General features: G+C 35.3%; 2 protein-coding genes across 4 annotated transcripts; one reads left to right on the forward strand and one right to left on the reverse strand.

Annotated features, from left to right (window-relative positions):
• Positions 1-60: 60 nt before the first annotated feature.
• LOC145591463 (peptidyl-prolyl cis-trans isomerase CYP57-like) lies at positions 61-9,734 on the reverse strand. Of its 3 annotated transcripts, none has more exons than XM_081647923.1 (10): positions 9,414-9,734; positions 7,927-8,105; positions 6,085-6,186; positions 5,481-5,587; positions 5,251-5,392; positions 4,282-4,516; positions 3,730-3,769; positions 2,379-2,574; positions 1,274-1,414; positions 61-530 (listed from the first exon to the last, which is right to left on the reverse strand). In XM_081647923.1, the coding sequence occupies exons 1-10, from the start codon at positions 9,631-9,633 to the stop codon at positions 390-392; spliced, it is 1,503 nt and encodes a 500-aa protein (XP_081504049.1). In that variant the 5' UTR covers positions 9,634-9,734; the 3' UTR covers positions 61-389. The 3 variants fall into 3 exon arrangements, with proteins under 3 accessions (XP_081504049.1, XP_081504050.1, XP_081504051.1); XM_081647924.1 differs by having other exon boundaries at positions 2,379-2,571; positions 9,414-9,733; XM_081647925.1 differs by lacking the exon at positions 4,282-4,516 and having other exon boundaries at positions 2,379-2,599.
• A 2,299-nt stretch (positions 9,735-12,033) lies between these two features.
• On the forward strand, positions 12,034-13,898 carry LOC145591795 (uncharacterized). The gene is made up of 4 exons (XM_081648291.1): positions 12,034-12,681; positions 12,763-12,817; positions 12,926-13,111; positions 13,201-13,898. Exons 1-4 carry the CDS (start codon positions 12,034-12,036, stop codon positions 13,896-13,898), a joined length of 1,587 nt encoding a protein of 528 aa, XP_081504417.1.
• Positions 13,899-17,351: the final 3,453 nt, after the last annotated feature.

Consider the following 17,351-nt stretch of genomic DNA (forward strand, 5'->3'; position numbering starts at 1 on the left):
AGGAAGTATTTAAAGTCATTTTTCCTTCAAAAGTGAATTTCTTTATACTGTGGGAAATCATAGAAAATATAAATAATTTATTTAAATGGAAAATTATGAATGTAAACCATCAAGTACAGAACGAAGAATATCATCGAAGAGGGGAGATTATAATACAGTCTGATAGTATACATTCACAGATCGACATTTACTCCAACTTTGTGCTCATCAGATACAAGGACATAATATGCGACTGGAAGCAATATTCTTGTGAAAAGCATTCCATGTATCTTTTAGTATTTCGAGCGCAGGATCATCCCTTGGCCGTCATCTTCAACATGAAGAGGTGCAGAACAGGATCATAGGAATTTGTGAATCACATGGCTATATTCAGGAGGAAGTTTAAAGAATCAGGTCAGAGATCTCCCAGCCCATTCACGTTCTCGTCGCTTTTCCTTTGCTATCATCCTATTGAATTTCTGTTTGCCTTTCTCCAAAAGAGGATCAATCACAGCATAGTCATTGGCATCTTCACTCCGTGACATGTTATTCTGCACACAGATTTACACACAAAAAAGCCTACATCAATCATCACATCCAAGCTTACTTTCTAAGCACAGAATGGCAGTTGAACAATCTCCTACATCTGTCAGTATTCATCAGTATTTTTTCCTCACATGTAATACCATTTTTTTAAAATTTCAAGCAAATGATAAAATGTTTGTAATCAAGTTTTAAAAAAAAAAAAAAAAATAAATAAATAAATAAATAAAAATAAAAAAGATCCTTACAAATATATGCAAGTTAACACAATACAAGGCCAAACACAAAGCAGCCTATGAAACAGCCCATGTTTTCAGTCATTATCTGGTCTCTTACGTAGTATTGCCCCCTTCTACAACCCCCCCCCCCCCCCCCCCTAACACCCAAACGAAAAGAAAAAAGAAATATGAATATGATGCATTTCTTAGGATTCCAAGGTAAATGGTATTTAATCAGCAATGAGAAAGTCATCCTGGATCATCAAACTTTTTCAAGTATAATCATAACTGAACATCACGTACATAACAATTTCTAAAGGGAGCTCCTGTTCTAGGTGGAACTGCAGTATTTTTCAATTTATTAAGGAATCTGCATCACAACTTTATCAAAGTAAGAATTGTATAGCGTTATTTCAGATATTTACTTCAGAGAAGTTTGTTTTCTGAGTTTCAATTTGCAAATGGCAATATTGGAAAATTTGAACACCAGACAAAAAAATTCAAATAATAACACAAGGGAGAGGGAGGATAACCTTTCCAGGTTCGGGTGCAAACTTCAGGTGGACAGTTTTCCAGTCAGATAGATCTTCATCAATTCCACTTTCGGATTTGCCACTCGGTTCAACATGCTTTTTGGCCATCGAATTTTTGAACCGCTCAAGTTTGGCAAGTACCTGGACAGCACATATGCAAACCACCAAACAGTGTCAATTTTCCAGATATTTTTGAAAGAAAGACCAGCCATGACCAGGCAGCTGTGAAGCAATTGCAAAGCCAGAACAAAGAACAGATACAAGGTATAAGTAGAGAAGAAAAAGAAACAGGACCAGAGACATATTTCTACCCCTCTTTGCCCTGTCTTTTGTCTCATTGGAGAGTACTAAGGAGCTTCAATGATGTTATACATGGTATAAAAATATGGTTCATCTTTTCCATTTAAAGTTAATAATTTTTTTCCAGTCATTGACAAAAAAAGGGGAGAGGGAAAGAGCTTAAAGGCATCAATAGCAGCATAAGTGGTGCTTTAATGAAGAGTATCTATGATACATAGGATTATTCGAATAATTATGTATTTATGTTTACATTGAATAACTACATAAGACTACCCATATTTTGGATACATGCTTGCATATAATTAGTTTGTCAGTCATGCTACTCATTTCTTAAGTCAAAATCTTAATGATCTAAGAGAGTGAAGCAACATTTATCATATGCACAAGGATATACCACCTCCGTCCTTTTATTCTACCCACTTTCATTTCAGGTGTTTTTTGTTATACCCACTTCTAATTTATTCCTTTTGACATAAAACTTTTGACAATCTTGCCCTTCACCCCACAACTCATTTTTTTCTCACAACCACCCACCTTTATCAATATGTCCTTGTTTGGTGAATCTACAGTAAGTGGGTAGAACAAAGTCACAAACAAAAACATCATGTGAAAATGGAGGCAGCAATACTTTCATAGACACAAATTTCATGTGCTAGTGTTTTCAGCAGACCTTTACTATATCGAGGACAATTATAGGTGCAGAGCTGCTAACACTTTCTTTACAATACCAAGCTGCATAAATAAAGGTGCAAGAAAGAAATAGTGCAAGGATAGGAACTGAAGGATAAGAGAAATGATAACATACATCATCTTCACGTCCCTTCAGTCTCCGCTTCTTCTGTTTCTGCAACAATCTTTCTCGCTCAGAATTATTTAACAGCTGCAGGTCCGTGTCAGCATTAACTATACGCACTGCCCTAGCTTCAGATCCAATTCCCTTTTTCCTGATAGACAATTTTCCCACTTTTCTTTGGTCATCTGAACTTTCAGGATCTGACCTGCTGGATATAACACCAGAAGAGTGTTCTGTCACAAACTAGAAAGTTTTAAGCTAGGAAGTAGGCAACAATGCCGCATGTCAAAGAGCTCACAACACAATTGAAATTTTGTGAACATGACTACTAAAACATTAAATTCATGAGATAAACCCAGAAACACAGTTGATTTCTGAAACAACATTGTGAAATTATCAAACAGCAATTAATGTAGTCTCCGTCATCATACTTCAAACAACTTAAAGCATGTGAGCTTAAAATTTACTAGACAAGTCAACCTAATTAGCACGATAATAAGTGAAACTATCCCTTTTCTTGCAAGATCTCAGCATTAACAAATAGGGAGGCCAACGACCAAGAATTAAAAATATACGCCCCCTTTAAACAAGCAGAGAAAAGGGTTTTACTGCTGAATGCGTCACCTACATAAATGTTATCTCACCAATCTGCTGTTTCTAAGGGAAAACTTGGCAACCCTAGAAATATCACTATAAGTTAATATCTGCAGGTTGAAATTGATATTAAGCAACCACAGATCTCAGAAACTAAACAGTAACTTATAAAGTTATTAGAGATTAAAAAAAAAAAAAAAAAAACCAATAGTTAAGAGATCCCTCTCGGGCAACAGCAAGATAAATTATAACAACAAAGCCAAAAATGGTGAGTAATTATCTTTCTTAGTTCAATCTTTGGGTGATGGCTACCTGGTCATTTTATCACACTTAAAAAAAATCCCATGAGGCACAAGACTTCCAAAAATAGCACACTAGCTGACCAATAATTCAGTTCCTTGAATAACAGAGATTCCAAGTAGGTAACCTATAAAATAAAGTGAACTTCAAATTGTCGCCCAAAAATATTGTACTATCAAAATTAAAGAATTTTCTGTTACTCTCCCCATCTACATCCTCCAAAGCCCTCTTTCTCGCTCACTTTCTCTCTTGCATATAATTTCTATTCTAGAAGCACTTTTATGTCTCTCAGTTCTATGACAATGTGTTAGGCGCATTTTTATGTCTGATATATGGCCTAATATTTTACCAAGCTCTCATCACTAGGGCACTAGGCATCTAAGATGCAGCAAAGAAAATGATGTGCAGCATCAAGAAAAAATTAGAATGAAATTAGGTACATAATCAGGGTAAGGCTTTTAGTTTTTACCTTGTGGCTGACTTCTGCTGATCCGTGGACTTTGATCTCTCTAATATAAAGAACAGAAGACAAAGAAACTAAGTTAAAGATGCTGACACGGTGAAAATTAGAACATAGCAGTACAGTTGCAAATCAGGAATTGTACAACTGCATGAACATATACAAAATTACAAGGTAAAACTAATTTGGGAAGGGAGGAGGGATAAGAGGCAGGGTATCTCCCAACTTCAAAGTTTTGATGGATGATTCTTAGGCAAATGCAAATTACCAATCACTGACAAGGAATGTGAATAATAAACTGGAACTATGAAAAGAAAGTTGAAAATTTGAGCATGATTATCTATCATCACATTCATCAGGGAGTACAATTGAACAGTGAAAGTAATCTGGACAACAACATAGAGGGGGAATCCCTATCCACTTCTACCCACTTTTCTCATTTCTAATCAGGCTATGCCTACATGCACATCAATATCTGCAATTGTAAGTAGGTTTGAGACTAAAATGACCAAGTCCGAGGCCACCATGAGTGAATAAATTTAGATAATAAAGTAGCCATACCACTTTGAGACTTTTGCTTAGTATTATTAGGGAGATCACCAATCTCCATTCTTTTCCTCAAAATCTGCTCACGCATTCGTCCATCAAAACTTATTTCATCCTCATCACTGTCACTTAAAGCACGAGAACCAGATAACTCATCAGGTTTCCCTTTAAGTGACTCCTGATTTTTCGAATTCAAAGCTTCTCTCACAGATAATTGCAAATCCCTTGCACTCTTGAGTTTATCTGGATTCTGATAGACAAAAGTTTAGCAAAGACAACAATTATTAGCTGAGACAAAGTTAAGACCACCAAAAGGCCAAAACAATAATGTATATTTGTGCAATGGTCACATTTTCGATATATAGAACATTATTTGAATCCCCAAGAGAAGTATTTTCCAAGCAAGTAATATCACTATTTAGATTTAGAATTGATCAATTAAACATATCAACCATACTTCAAGTCTGAAAAAGCAAGCCCATGAAACTTGTTCTATTGTTAACAACATAAAGACAAAACTTGGCTAAATATATGTCCTGCAAAGAATTATATTTCACTATCTAAGGAGTCAGGACTTATTATTTTTTTGTTTTCTTTACTTTATTACCTGAAGTTTATTACAAAGATTGAATGAATGAAGTCCCCTTAGACCTTAGTCCAATACTCCTGTTTACGCTACAGCATTACTTTTTTTCATTTTCCTAAATCTTTGACATGGGCCATAATAATTTTCTTCTCCGATTAAAAGCTTTATTGCATTCCTAAAAACCAAACAAAGAAAGGGAAAATCTATTCTTCTCTATCTCCATGTGGGCACATGTATAAATAATATGTCATTGTCTAAAAATTCACTATAAAAATGATATGCTGGCAAGCTGACTTCAATAAACAATTTAGTTCTTCAAAAGGCAGTAGTCTCAAGGACATGTAGGTAAAAATGGACATATGTTCACAATTCAAGAAGATACCAAGGTTTAGTAGTACCATTTCTTCAGTGAGATTGTGTTCTTTCAGTAGACGAGGATCATCCAACACATCATGACTGCTCTTAATTTTCTGCTTCACAGCTGTCAAATCCCTCTCATCTTCTTCGGCTTCCTCCCCAAATGAAAGTAAGTTCAGCTTTCTGCATCAGAAAATTACAACTTGAATGGTTAAATGATACATATATGCATAGATATGAAAGAAAATTGTCAACATCCAGGAAAACTCACTTCACGGGTTTCTTCTTCAAATCTTTGTTCTCTTTGTCAGTTTCCAACTGGGGCAACTTCTTAGATATTTCTCTTGGGACAATATCTTCAAAGGGATTCCATATAACCTACTTATAATCAATCAATTAATCAATCAATCAACCAATCAATCAATCAAAGCCTTAATCCCATAAGAAAAAAATAAATAAATGTCCGAATTTCAACCATTTCCTTTTTGATCTTCAACACCCCTTGCCAGTTAAGAAAAATTAATAGTTTGAAGGAGGCTTTTTCTTTATCAGATAAAGGGATACAGTGGGAGATCATACACTTGCTGTTTGTCTCAGCAACTACCCTCAAACATAATGTTGAGGTATAATTAGACATAAATAAAAGGGTATTCAAATTGCGTGTGACAACGTGAGTCAAAAAAAAAAAATGTGTGACAGTGTGCGTATGTGAGAAAGAGAGAGAGAAATCAAGGAATTCACATGGCCTCAGACTTTGAATACAACGAAGCTACCATAGTTTTAGCCTTAAAAATGTGAGAGATTATGTTCAACCTTGAGATTCTGAAGACAAGCGGATAAAAAGAAACAGATGGCATGCATGAGTAGAACCAAACCTCAACAGATGTTATCTTCGGAGCAGGGTCCAAGGGTCTGTCATCCTTATCAGTTTCAACTTCTCCTATCCGGAGAAGATTGTATATAGAATCTCCAGTAACCTGCAACACAACATACCAATGTAACTTGCAAGAAAACATGAAAAGAGAAATATAGAATACATTATGCGACACCGTCAAGGGAAATATAGCTTAGCCTTTTCTTATAAATCTGTCACCCATTTTCATAGCCAATTTTAGTTTCTTGATCTTATCTGTGGTAACCACTTACATGCTTGAGTTAAAATCAACAATCATGGTATTAAGGAACATGAATTGCTATTTGCTGGCAAGAATATAAGACAAGACACATCTCAAGAGTCCTCAGCAGAAAGAAGAATACCCCCTTCTTCCTTCAGTAAGAGCTACCATTACACCATTTAAACTTCCAGGCAAGACCTAGTTGCAAAGCAAAACAACTCCATTCCAGATCAACACCTCTGTCAGTATTTCACAATTGGGAATACCAAGGATATCATTCACTTCTCTTGTTAAACAAGATTATGCAATTTCTGACATAAGGCTTTTTCATGATGGTAACAAGATAGATATATATAGGTTACAGGGGTGTGTATGAAATATATGAAGCATCACAAGACAAATGAGCTTATAACTTATTAGGTTTGTATCTTCTCAATTCTCTGACAAAGCATGCAATGGACTATGAATTGTTTACTTTGTGCACGTTCAATTGATAAGTGGACCTCTAGTAAATCTCCAATTGGGTCGCATGGTAGTAATAAAGTACAATATAAAACCACTTTAATTTCTTCTCCAAGAAACTCATTTAAAGCCACAAATTTGGTCACTTTTGACTGACTACCATTCTAATAAAAAAAAACTCTTATTGTCAATTAATATTTTTCAAACTGATGCATGAAGGTATATAATCACAAGGGTAACAGTTGCAAATCTTTTTTCCAATAATCTTCCCAACTTCAAAAGCCACCCTGACTGCCTGACTAACATTCAATTAACATGCTTTTTTTTAACATGACTTAGCCTCTTTATTAGGCTTGATTAGATAGCGTAATTATCATACTTCTTGAGCTCTGAAAACCAACACAAGGATGGAACATACACTACCGCTGTTTTTATTGAATAACTATCCCCTAAGGTTAAAACAAGTGGACCATGTCACTAGATCTGTGAACAGTAAGAAAATTAATTGACATGTACTTAAATGAGATAATCATCAAAACTAAAATAGCCAAAGCAAGGCAGCCAAGAAATAATCTGCTTTGTACCAAGACACTGGAATCTAGAGATTTAAAGGAGTGATCTATTCAAAATTCAAACATGGGACATTCTAATAATTTAAGGTCGATAGATTAAGGGTGTGCTATCAAATGACTCATCAGCTAGAGGCCCTAGAGCCAGAAAAAACATAAATATATGCAGCATATCAACTTCAGGTGTCACCCACTAAATTCAGATCTGATCTTTGTAAAGGTTGCTTATAACTTTATTCCTGCATCATGCTTGCATCTCCTAAAGTTATCAATGTACAATATGTAGATTATCTAGATGCTACAAAACCTACATCTACGTTTCCATTTAATTCAACTCACAAATTCCTTCAAGAGTAGGAGTATCAAGTATCAACAGAATAACAGATATCTCTTCCTTTTTTTATTTTTTGAATATATGTCTTCCCTTATGTCCAACCAACAACAACCAGGGCAACCAAATGAGGAAAAGAAATATTTGTATAAAGAAGAAAATGCGGCTCAGTGCTCAAGAACGGTCTCTTCGTAATTACGAGTATAAATATCACAATATTAAAGGCAAAGATTACCATACCTTTCCAAAAATCGTATTTTTCTTATCAAGCCAATCACAACGGTCCAATGTCATAAAAAATTGACTTCCATTTGTATGTGGAGAACCAGCATTTGCGCACGCAACCAAGCCCCTATGGTTGAAACGTAGACGAGAATGGAATTCATCAGAAAATGCTGCACCATATATGCTTTCACCACCTAACCACAATAAATTGCTGATCAAGATATTGATAATCAGCATGATACAAAATTAAATCCAAGAGCTGCACACAGCAAGTAATCGTTTACTAAGCACTACTAATAGATATATACAGCATATAGATGGAACATCCATTATTTTGAGAAAATGAAAATACTTATAATTTCCATATCTTAACATCATTATTGGAGCCAGTATCTTAACAGTATTTGTTTCAAGATGTATAAAGAACGCAACTCAACATCCTCAATGCAGCAACTGAAGTTTATTTTATAAGAGAATGTTTTGCATGGCATATTTATCCAAAATCTCCTTTCATTATAACTTTATAAGCCAAGTCCTTGATGTAATGACAGATTATTTTTTTAAGTAGTCTGAACTATTTTTTAAAGCCAGCTCACTTACATATCAACTTAAGCTCTGATACTTCTCTAAAGGTGCAATCCTCTTTATGGCGAGCCCAAAAGAAGTAAAATGTCAAGTATGTTGAATGCAGAACCAGTAAGAACATAAACAATGAACTCACGAGTTTACAAAAAACACAAGTAACACTTATTTTTCCTAATTTCAATTTCCATCCCAAACAAGCAAAAAAGAAAATATTATTATAACCCTAAAACCTTCAAACATGAACTAAAACCAGCTTGTTATTGCTCATAAAACATATAAAAAAAAAAAAAAAAAAAAAAAGACCGCATTCTGCAATCATATTGAAATTAACAAGCTCTAAAAGCAAACAATTTAAATAATAAAGTTCAAAATTTTAGGCTACCCAGTACAAATATTTCTCCAATCCAGCCATCAAAGTGGAATCTCTAATTCAAATGCACTCTCAAAGAATTCAAAATCCTCCAAAATCACTCTACTTTATGAGTACCCATTAATCCATTATTACAAACAAATGCCAGATTATCTCATATTCATCAATCCAATTGAAAACCCATCACCACTTTGCTACCAAAAATAAAATTAAACCCCTAATTCAATATTTACATGCTCAAAACAAGTAAATTGGATCAAAAAATAGTAAATTCATCACAGTATTACTACACAAACAAAATTAAAGCCCTAATTCAATCATTACATACTCAAAATAAGTAAATTGGATCAAAAAAATCATCCAAAACAAAACCCTCAAAAGTTTCAGGTACCCAATCAAAATTAAACCTCATTTTCTCATAATCAACAACAAAATTGAAAACCCGTCTCAGTTACACTACTCCAAACAACAATAAACTCCCAATTCAATGATTACAAGTTGAAATTGAAAAATTAAGAAGACATAGAGGGAGAAAAGAGAAAAATACCGAGGCCAGTTGAAGTGGGGTCACCACCCTGAATGAGAAAACCCTTAATAATGCGATGAAAAATGGTGGAATCATAGTAACCTTCAAGGCAAAGCTGAACAAAGTTTCGAACAGCTTTAGGAGCTTCTTTAGGCCAAAGCTCGATGTCAATGGGTCCATATGTTGTGTGTATTACGACCTTCCCTTTCGTCGGCGGCTCCAATACGTATATCGTCGACATGTTTCCGGCTAACTCCGATCAATTTAGGAGAGAGGATTTTGCAACTTGTTTTAATTTGTGTTGCTTTTGTTTAAGGCCTTCTTAATAGTTAATACTCCCTCCGTTGTTTTAAGCGAAATGATTTGATTTTGCACTAGTCATATGTCACTTAAACTTCGATTAAGAAAACGGCTATTTCACCAAATGTCACTGACAAATTTAAAAATTCATCAAATGTCATCGCACTTTTCAGAATTCACCAAATGCCACTCACAAATAGTAAAATGTCATATCGTGCCATTAATGAGGTCTGGACGTTAACTGTCTGTTAATGCGAATTGACAATTATACCCTTATGTGGGGTTAATGGCGCGTTAATGGGCATTGACTCTCTGACTTCTTCAATTTCGATCAAAAAAAAAACCTTCATCATTCTTCTTCTCTGTTCTTCGAACTTCCACCCTCATTCAAACTCTGAAATCCATAATCAAACCAGTAGATTTCGTTATCACTTGAACAAAAAACTCCTAAAAATCGAATCTTTTTATGCGATTTGAGTTGTGCGAACCAGTTGATCAGTACTGACAAGTAGGGGAGGAAGTAGAAGCAAAAAGCTCTTGAATTTGAGTTTGGGGTGTTCGACATAGCAATCAAGGTAATAATCGCTGTTTCGCTTTTCCATTCGCGTTTTGAATCTGGCAATTTTTGTGAAAATTGAGTTAGGGTTAGGGTTTTTCTGAAACAATCATGTTAAATGCAATTACTTGAATTGCATGTGTGAATTGATGCTAAATTTCATATTAAAATAGTTATTTGTTGGTATGGATTGGACATTGTTATGTTGTGTGATTGTGAGGTGTTTGAATTGTGGATTTCGCAATTTTGTGTACTGGTATGTTAGGGTGTGGTATGTGCTTGTTGATATGAATCATATGTGTTGATGTTCAGTATAGTAATGTCTCTGTATTTTGTTGTTTATAGGATGAGTAGATTGTGGCTTGATGTCCATTATAGAGATCAGGGGTTTGATGTATTGATTGATGATACAGACAGAACAAGTTTAATGGACTTGTTTGAGTTTATGTTTGAGGACTCTGTTAAGCAAAATGTGATACTTCCAAAGTACTTTAGTTTGTATGTACTGCCACCTAGAACTAATAGGAAATTGGAGTTGTGTTCTGATAAGGATATGCTGAAAATGTGGGAGTGGTTTGGACATAATGAAACTATAGTAATCTTTTTAGAGGAAAAAGAAAGTCCTAGTCAAGTGTTTAAGGATGCTGAGAGTAGCTGGCAGAAAAGGATTAAGGCCATGGCTGAGAAGGCTAGGTTAGAAGCTGAAAAGGCCCAGGCTGAGAGAGAGTTGGAGGAACTGGAAAGGTTTAAAGTTGCAGTTGAGGTTTCTGTAGCTAATGTGGATGGGGGTGAGGATGAGTATGTAAGAGTGTTTGAGACTCTATTAGCAGATGAGGTTTTCCCTGGGCAATCTCAGCCTGAGCCTGAGCAAAGTACTCAACCATCTACCCCAGTTAAACACTGTCAACCTCCTTCTCCTCTCAACCAACCCAAAAGCTCAGCTGTGAGGAAGAAAATGACCCCAAGGAAAAGGAAGAGAACACCCAAAAAAAAGCCACCACCTCAAACAACATCACCAGCTCAACCAACATCACCAACTCAACCAACATCACCAACACAAGCAGCCTCACCACACCAAACAACCCCAGCACCTCATTCAACACCACCACCACATTCACCTGAACCACCTCATTCACCTGGACCACAACCAAGATCACCACCTCACCAAGCAGAGTCACCTCCACCACAAACTGATGTGAATCAAACATCAGAAGCAGCTACTTCTATCCCTGGTAAACCCAAAAAAATTGGTAGATCAAGGCCACCAGGATTTAGAACAAAAAAGAGTTGTGGAAAAAAGGTTGCTGGGGGGAGTAATGTGGAAGGTGTGAGCTTAAGGAGATCTGAAAGACAGAAGAAGGCACCAGTTGGGGTTGAAAGCAATGAGGATGAGAGCTCTGATGATGATGACAGTGAGGATTCAGATTACATTCAATCTGGCAGTGAACAACTTGATGATGAATTAGATCTTGCTGACTTTAGAGAAGATGAGGAAGAAGTACAATGTTTGTATGATGACATCCCACCCAAAGAATTTGAAGATTACCTTGATGGAACCCAGGCAATGGATAAGACATACAAGAATGGGAAGGTTTGGAGAGATTGTGAATTTGGTAGTATTAAACTGGAGCCATGGTTGATTTTTGCAGATAAAGAGTCATTCACTGAATTAAGGATTTTTGTGTGCAAGAAGGTTTTGGAGTATTTGTTGAGAAGAGTGACCCTACCAGGTTTATAGCAAGATGTGCTATAGATGGTTGCAACTGGAGAATTCATGCATCAACCATGGCTGACAAAATCAGTTGGGCAATCAAGACATTAACAGGGGAGCATGCAACTTGTGGCAGGCTTGAGATCAACCCTGTAGTAAGTTGTGATTGGCTATGCAGACATCTGCAATCTGATATTCAAGCCAATCCTAACATTCCTGTTGAGTCTCTTCAAAAAATCTGTATGGAAAGGTACAGAATTCAAGTTAAGAAAAGGTTGTTTTACAAGGTTAAAGTCATTGCCAAGGAGATGATACATGGTGGTTTTGCTGAAGCTTATAGTCTCCTACCTAGGTATGCTGAGATGCTGAAACAAACCAATCCAGGGAGTTATGCTCTAGTTACATGGACACAACTTTCTGCAAATGTCCAACCTAGGTTCAAGGCATGCTTTTTCTCTTTTGGGGCCCAAGTTAGAGGGTTTTTGGGTGGCTGCAGGCCATTTATAGGCATTGATGGGGCTCATCTAAGTGGATATTACAAAGGCATATTGTTATCTGCAGTAGGGATTGATGGGAACAATGAGATCTTTGTCATTGCTTATGGCATAGTGAGTACAGAGAGTGTTGATACTTGGGGTTATTTCATGAGGAATTTGAAATGTCTCTTTCAAAAGGAGGGATGTAACAAAGATGATTGGACATTTATTTCAGACAGGATGAAGGTAAAGGTTATATTTGTGTAAATACTTTGTTTCTTGGAGTGAATACATTCCAGCTTATTAACTTGTCATATGCATATGCAGGGAGTTGATGCAGCAATTAAGGAAGCATTCCCCAGAGCTAGTAGAAGAATCTGTTGTCAGCACTTGTACAGCAATTGCAAAACAAAAGGGTACAGTGGAACAGCTTTTCACAAGCTATTCTAGGTTGCTGCTGATGCTTATAACACATATGTGTTCAATAAAGCTATGGACAAGATATCTGCCTACAATCCAAAGGCTGTTGAGTACCTGAACAGCACAACTGAGGTTTGGTCAAGGCATCAATTTGACACAGCTCTCTGCTGTGATCATAACACAACCAATTTTGTTGAATCATTCAACTCATGCACCCAACCATACAGAGATCTACCAGTTTTGAAACTTCTTGAAGGTTATCTACCCACTCAACTCCTTTGTTGTACCAGTTTGATTAAGCCATATTATCTGTGTTGATTTACTAATTTGTATTCTAATATGCAGCTATAAGGCATTGGTGTATGAAGAGGATGGCTCCGAGGTTTGATAAAGCAACATCCATGGGAGATGGAGAGCTCACTGACTATGCAACCAAGATCCTGCAAACAAGATCTGATGAGTCCAGGTTCTGCTATGCAACAGCATGTGGTGGTGATGAGTTTGAGGTGAGGGATCAACATGTCTACTTTCCTATCAAGCTAGGAGCTGGAACATGTGGATGTGGGAAGTGGCAGCATTCAGGGATCCCATGCAAGCATGTTCTAAGGGTGATTTACCACCAAAGGCTACAACCTGAGGATTTTGTGTCTCCTTATTTCAAAGGGAGGGCATACAAAAGAACTTATGCTGAGCATATGCACCCAATGCCTGACCATACTCAATGGCCTTCATTCAACCTCCCTGACATACTACCACCACCAGTGAAAAGATCTGCAGGCAGACTAAAGAAGCAGAGAAAAAGGGGGGCAAATGAAGCAAGGAAAGGGAAGAGGCATAGTACAGCCAAGTGCAGCCTATGCAAAGAGTTGGGCCACAACAAGTTGACATGTGCAGCACAGACAAAGAATGCAGCAGCTGAAGCAACAACTGCAGCAAACAACAGCAATGCAGCAGCTGAAGCAACAACTACAGCAAACAACAACAATGCAGAGGCTGAAGCAACCACCTCAAAAACCAAGAAGAGATCGAAGAAAGCTGCTTAAACTCCAAAGCCTGCCCTTTTGTACGCACAGCATAGTTGTTAATGATATCCACATTTTTGAACATTAATATTACAATGTGTGATGTACCTAATTTTTTGCTTTTTTGGAAAAAATTCTGATTTATGTCAGCAAGGGGGTTTAATTTTTTGGATGAACATGGTTGCAACATGAAGAATTATACTACAAATGTTCAAATTAACACTTTATTTAATTTCAGTATAAATACATTATTGTTCACTTCATCATTACAATCACAACTATTACAAACATAACAACTCCTACTTTCATAATAAAATTGAGCACTTTTTGCTGCTGCCTGACTTTCTTCTTCAATTGCTTCAATTCATCATGCAAATCGCTATGTCCCCATCCATCCCTAACATAACAACTTCCCCTACTTTGAGCTTCTTCCGGCTTGAGGAATTTACACCATTTGAAACTATTACATGAGTCACACTTGTAATAAAGCCTTTGAGGGTTTGATGTTGACTCCGAACTTCTAATTGCGTATTTCCGACCACAACTGCAAAACTTGTTTGGAACTCTTACATATGCATACTCGTGTGTGGAGGACGATGTGTTTGATTGCAAACTCATGATTATGCATGTAGAGGGATGCAATGTGTGTTCTTAGTCTCATATTTATACAAGAAAAGGGGTCCAACGGCTATTTTTCCCCAAAAAAATTTCAAAAATGTTCAAACAAACTAGCCGTTAGTACTAATTTGATTAGAGGGTTACTGTGAATAATTTACAAAAGTAATGGCATTTCATGAAAATTATTAATTTCTCAGTGGCATTTTGTGAATTAAGAATCCTAGTAACGGACAGTTAACGTCCAGACCTCATTAATGGCACGACATGACATTTTACTATTTGTGAGTGGCATTTGGTGAATTCTGAAAAGTGCGATGGCATTTGATGAATTTTTAAATTTGTCAGTGGCATTTGGTGAAATAGCCGTTAAGAAAAATATCCGTATAATATCTAAGTATTGTGGTTACTTGTTAAAATTGTACTCGTATCAATGAATAATATACGTAGTTTATCGGAGTATTCCCTCTGTATTTTTTAAAAGTTCAGATTTTAGATTTTTATTAGGAAAAATTGATGGGAATAATCCCAACTTTCGGCAATCTGCTCAAAATAATCCCAACTATCATTATTCTCAATATAATCCCAACTTTAACAAAATCTGCTCAATTTAGTCCAATTAACCGGTTACTTGCTAAGCTGGTTATAAAATTAATGATTTTTTTCTTTTTCCTTTTTAAAGATAAATTACGTTTTTTGCTGCTACCCTTATCTCCCTCCTCTTTTCTATCCCCTCCTTATGTTCATCTTTCTCAATCTCTTTACTGTTACGTCACCATCGGCCGTCTAATTTTGTCGATGCCACCATCTCGATCCTCAATCGTCTCCCTTCCTCCTCTTTGTTGTAACTCTTCCTTCACTGTCAAGGGGTGGGTTTGGTGGTTGTGTGGTCACTGGTCGCCATGTTCTTTCTCGAGCATCGTCATACACTTATTTTCTTATTAATGGTACAGTGGTGCTTCTCAAGTTCTAATTATCAAGAAAAGAACAATTCAGGTTACATTGTGATTAAGTGGAGTACAATTCAAAAGTATTGTAGTGTGAGGTGTGACAGGGTGTGTATTGGGGGTTAAATGGGGCTAATGACAGTGACGGTGGAGTTGTGGTGGGGCAACGACGGTGGTGATTTGGTGTGTCAATGGTGGTGATTTGGTGTTTCAATGGTGGTAGACTAGTGGATGGCTATGTATAGTGTGTGGGCTAGGTAAACTAATCAAAAGCTAATCTATTTAAGTCAATTATATAAAATTTTGATTAATTAAATTAGAACCAATGAAAACAAAACACTTGTCTAATTAACCTATTTTATAGGTTACTAACACCTCTCAACAAGTTATGGACCAAATTGAGCAGATTGTTTCAAAGTTGGGATTATATTGAGAATAATGATACTTGGATTATTTTGAGCAGATCGCATATAGTTGGGATTATTGCTATGAATTTTTCCTTTTTATTATTCAAATGTCATCATTGACTTAATTTTTTACCAACCAAAAAAAATAAAATATGATCCTATGATATGTTGTTGGATTTGTCATAATTGTCTACTTTTATAAATTGATTTTTTTTCAATATTTAATTGTTGTAGTTTTTATTTTTTTTACATATATAAAACCATATTTTTTACATATCAATGATGATCAATAATCTAACTAATATATATATATATATATATATATATATATATATTATATATATATATATATATATATATATATGGCCAATTAGCCAAATTGGTATAAAACTTAGCACCCTTGTGACATATTGGTATAAAAGTTATTGTCGGCGACAAATTAGTATAAAAGTTAGCAAGTTGTGATAGATTGGCATAAAAGGTAGTCACCAGTGACGTATTGGTATAAAAATTACCATGTGATGACATATTGGTATAAAAGTTTATTAGTGATGACATTTAACCCTCTTTCTTCCTAGAATAATAAAAGTATATTGTACAAAAGATAATTCTTATTTGTTGTAGCTTAAATCTATTGTTTTCCTTTACCTTTTTTTTGCTTTAAATTTTTTTTTTTTTGGAAACTATTAAAAGCCCCCAAAAAAGTTAAAGAATTAAAAAAAAAAATAAAGAGAGAAAAAAGGAAAATATAGAGAAATATTCTAGATTATGCAGAAGAATTAATCAAGAAAAATTACAAGATCAAACTCTTTGATTAAATACTTTCAAGATTATATCGAGCTTTTTTTTTCCAAATACTCAATTTTATATAAATATATTTTCTCCCAACTTCTTAAATATCACAACTTAATACATGGCAATTTTCACTTTTGAGACACTAAATTATAAAAATTTCTCTTTCCATTTATTTTTAAGATTTTTTTTTTTGAACTCGCGATTTTTTTTGTTAATATTTATCGATTATCTTAGGTGAATGAGCATGAAGGAGAGAATTATTTATCATAAAATGAGAATTAACAACAATTTTATTTTTTAAAAAATTAAAAAAAAAAAAAAAAAAAAAAAACTCATTCGGCAAGAAAAGAAGGGTGAAATGTCACAGCTTGTTAATTTGTATACCAGTTTGTCACAATTTGTTAACTTTTAAATATGTCGCCAGTGACTAAATTTTATACCAATCTGTCACAAATTGCTAACTTTTATACCAATATGTCGCCGGCGATAACTTTTATATCAATATGTCACAAGGGTTCTAACAATAAAGCTAAACTTTTAGTCAGGTTATGAGATTGCGATACTTGGTGTTTTAACTTTCCTTCCGCCAAGTGTCGCGCCACGTTGGATAGATTTAAATAGAGTTTATAAGATAAAAAAGTTAGTTTAGGCTTCTATTTGGATAGAATTTTAGGATAAAATTGTTAGCTTAGAGTTTTATTATCGATAAA

This window comes from Chenopodium album, chromosome 18 (assembly GCF_948465745.1).
Source record: "Chenopodium album chromosome 18, dcCheAlbu1.1, whole genome shotgun sequence".
In the NCBI taxonomy this organism is placed as follows: domain Eukaryota; kingdom Viridiplantae; phylum Streptophyta; class Magnoliopsida; order Caryophyllales; family Amaranthaceae; genus Chenopodium; species Chenopodium album.